General features: G+C 40.7%; 1 protein-coding gene across 1 annotated transcript; it reads right to left on the bottom strand.

Moving 5' to 3' along the window:
- Window positions 1-327: 327 nt before the first annotated feature.
- On the bottom strand, window positions 328-600 carry SERTM2 (serine rich and transmembrane domain containing 2). Its single transcript, XM_029930223.1, has one exon. It carries the CDS (start codon window positions 598-600, stop codon window positions 328-330), a length of 273 nt encoding a protein of 90 aa, XP_029786083.1.
- Between the last annotated feature and the right edge of the window lie 470 nt (window positions 601-1,070).

The raw sequence follows: 1,070 nt of genomic DNA, 5'->3' as shown, positions 1-1,070 counted from the left end.
TCTGTGGTCTCAGGTTTGTTCAAGGCCCAGGCTCTCTTTGGTTACTATGGAAACCTGCCCTCCCAACCAGCTGCCATTTCCTTTATTCCTGGCAAAGAGTGAGTCTTAAACCTCTTAGATATCCCACAAGAAGTATCAAGATCAAGAAGAACACACACACACACACACACACACACACACACACACAAAACCATGAACAACTTGTTAAATAAATAAATAACTTGTTGATATTCTACATGGAAAACTACGTGCAACAAAAGAAACTTTCCTGGATATCACCATACAAGGGTCCACTGAGATCCACTAAAGCTTCTATTCATCCTGGCTTTAAGGAGTGGGGATTCGACTCTGCATCTCTACATCTGTGAATTGAGGAACACTTTCTGTGCTCTCAGAAGTGATGGGTGAGATGACATGTTTGAGCCGAAGGAGCATTGTGAAGAGCAAGATGAGGAGAATGGCTAGGAGGCTCAGGAATAAGCCCACATACATGTAGAGGTTGGAATACTTATCGGAAGTGTTATCAACCTCTGTTGCCAGGGTGGGGAAATGGGCCCGGCCAGTGAGATTTCCATGGTACTTGAAATGCACCTCAGTCATCACTCAAGACTTCAGTTAGTACCTGTTTCTATTTCCTTTCTATTGTCCTCGAGGCATTCCACAGTCACGTAGACTGTCTCTGAGTACACTGGAGGTGTTCTAACAATCTCATGCAAAGCAATCACAACTTAAACCAAGTCAAGTGGTGCACAAGCAAGAAAATGGTGATGTTCTAGTTTGGCAATTGCCACTCTCTGTCCTCCAGCACAGCACCCCTCTCCTACATTGGTTTTATCAGAAATGCTTAATCATTAAAAAAATAATATATAGATAAGTCTTTTATTTTCCACAGTCCTACTCTTACACAGATTAAAATAAATACGGCAAAACTGCTTTATAAGACTGGCATGGGTACAAGAATTTCTGAGTATTAAATCAGACTTTTACTCTGTTTTGATAGAGAGAGAAAGGATTTTTGTTTTATGTATAACTCATCTAAGTATGCACACTAATTATGTGGATTTAATTGG

This window comes from Suricata suricatta, chromosome X (genome assembly GCF_006229205.1).
Source record: "Suricata suricatta isolate VVHF042 chromosome X, meerkat_22Aug2017_6uvM2_HiC, whole genome shotgun sequence".
NCBI lineage: Eukaryota > Metazoa > Chordata > Mammalia > Carnivora > Herpestidae > Suricata > Suricata suricatta.
This window is presented reverse-complemented; position numbering and strand designations above follow the sequence as displayed.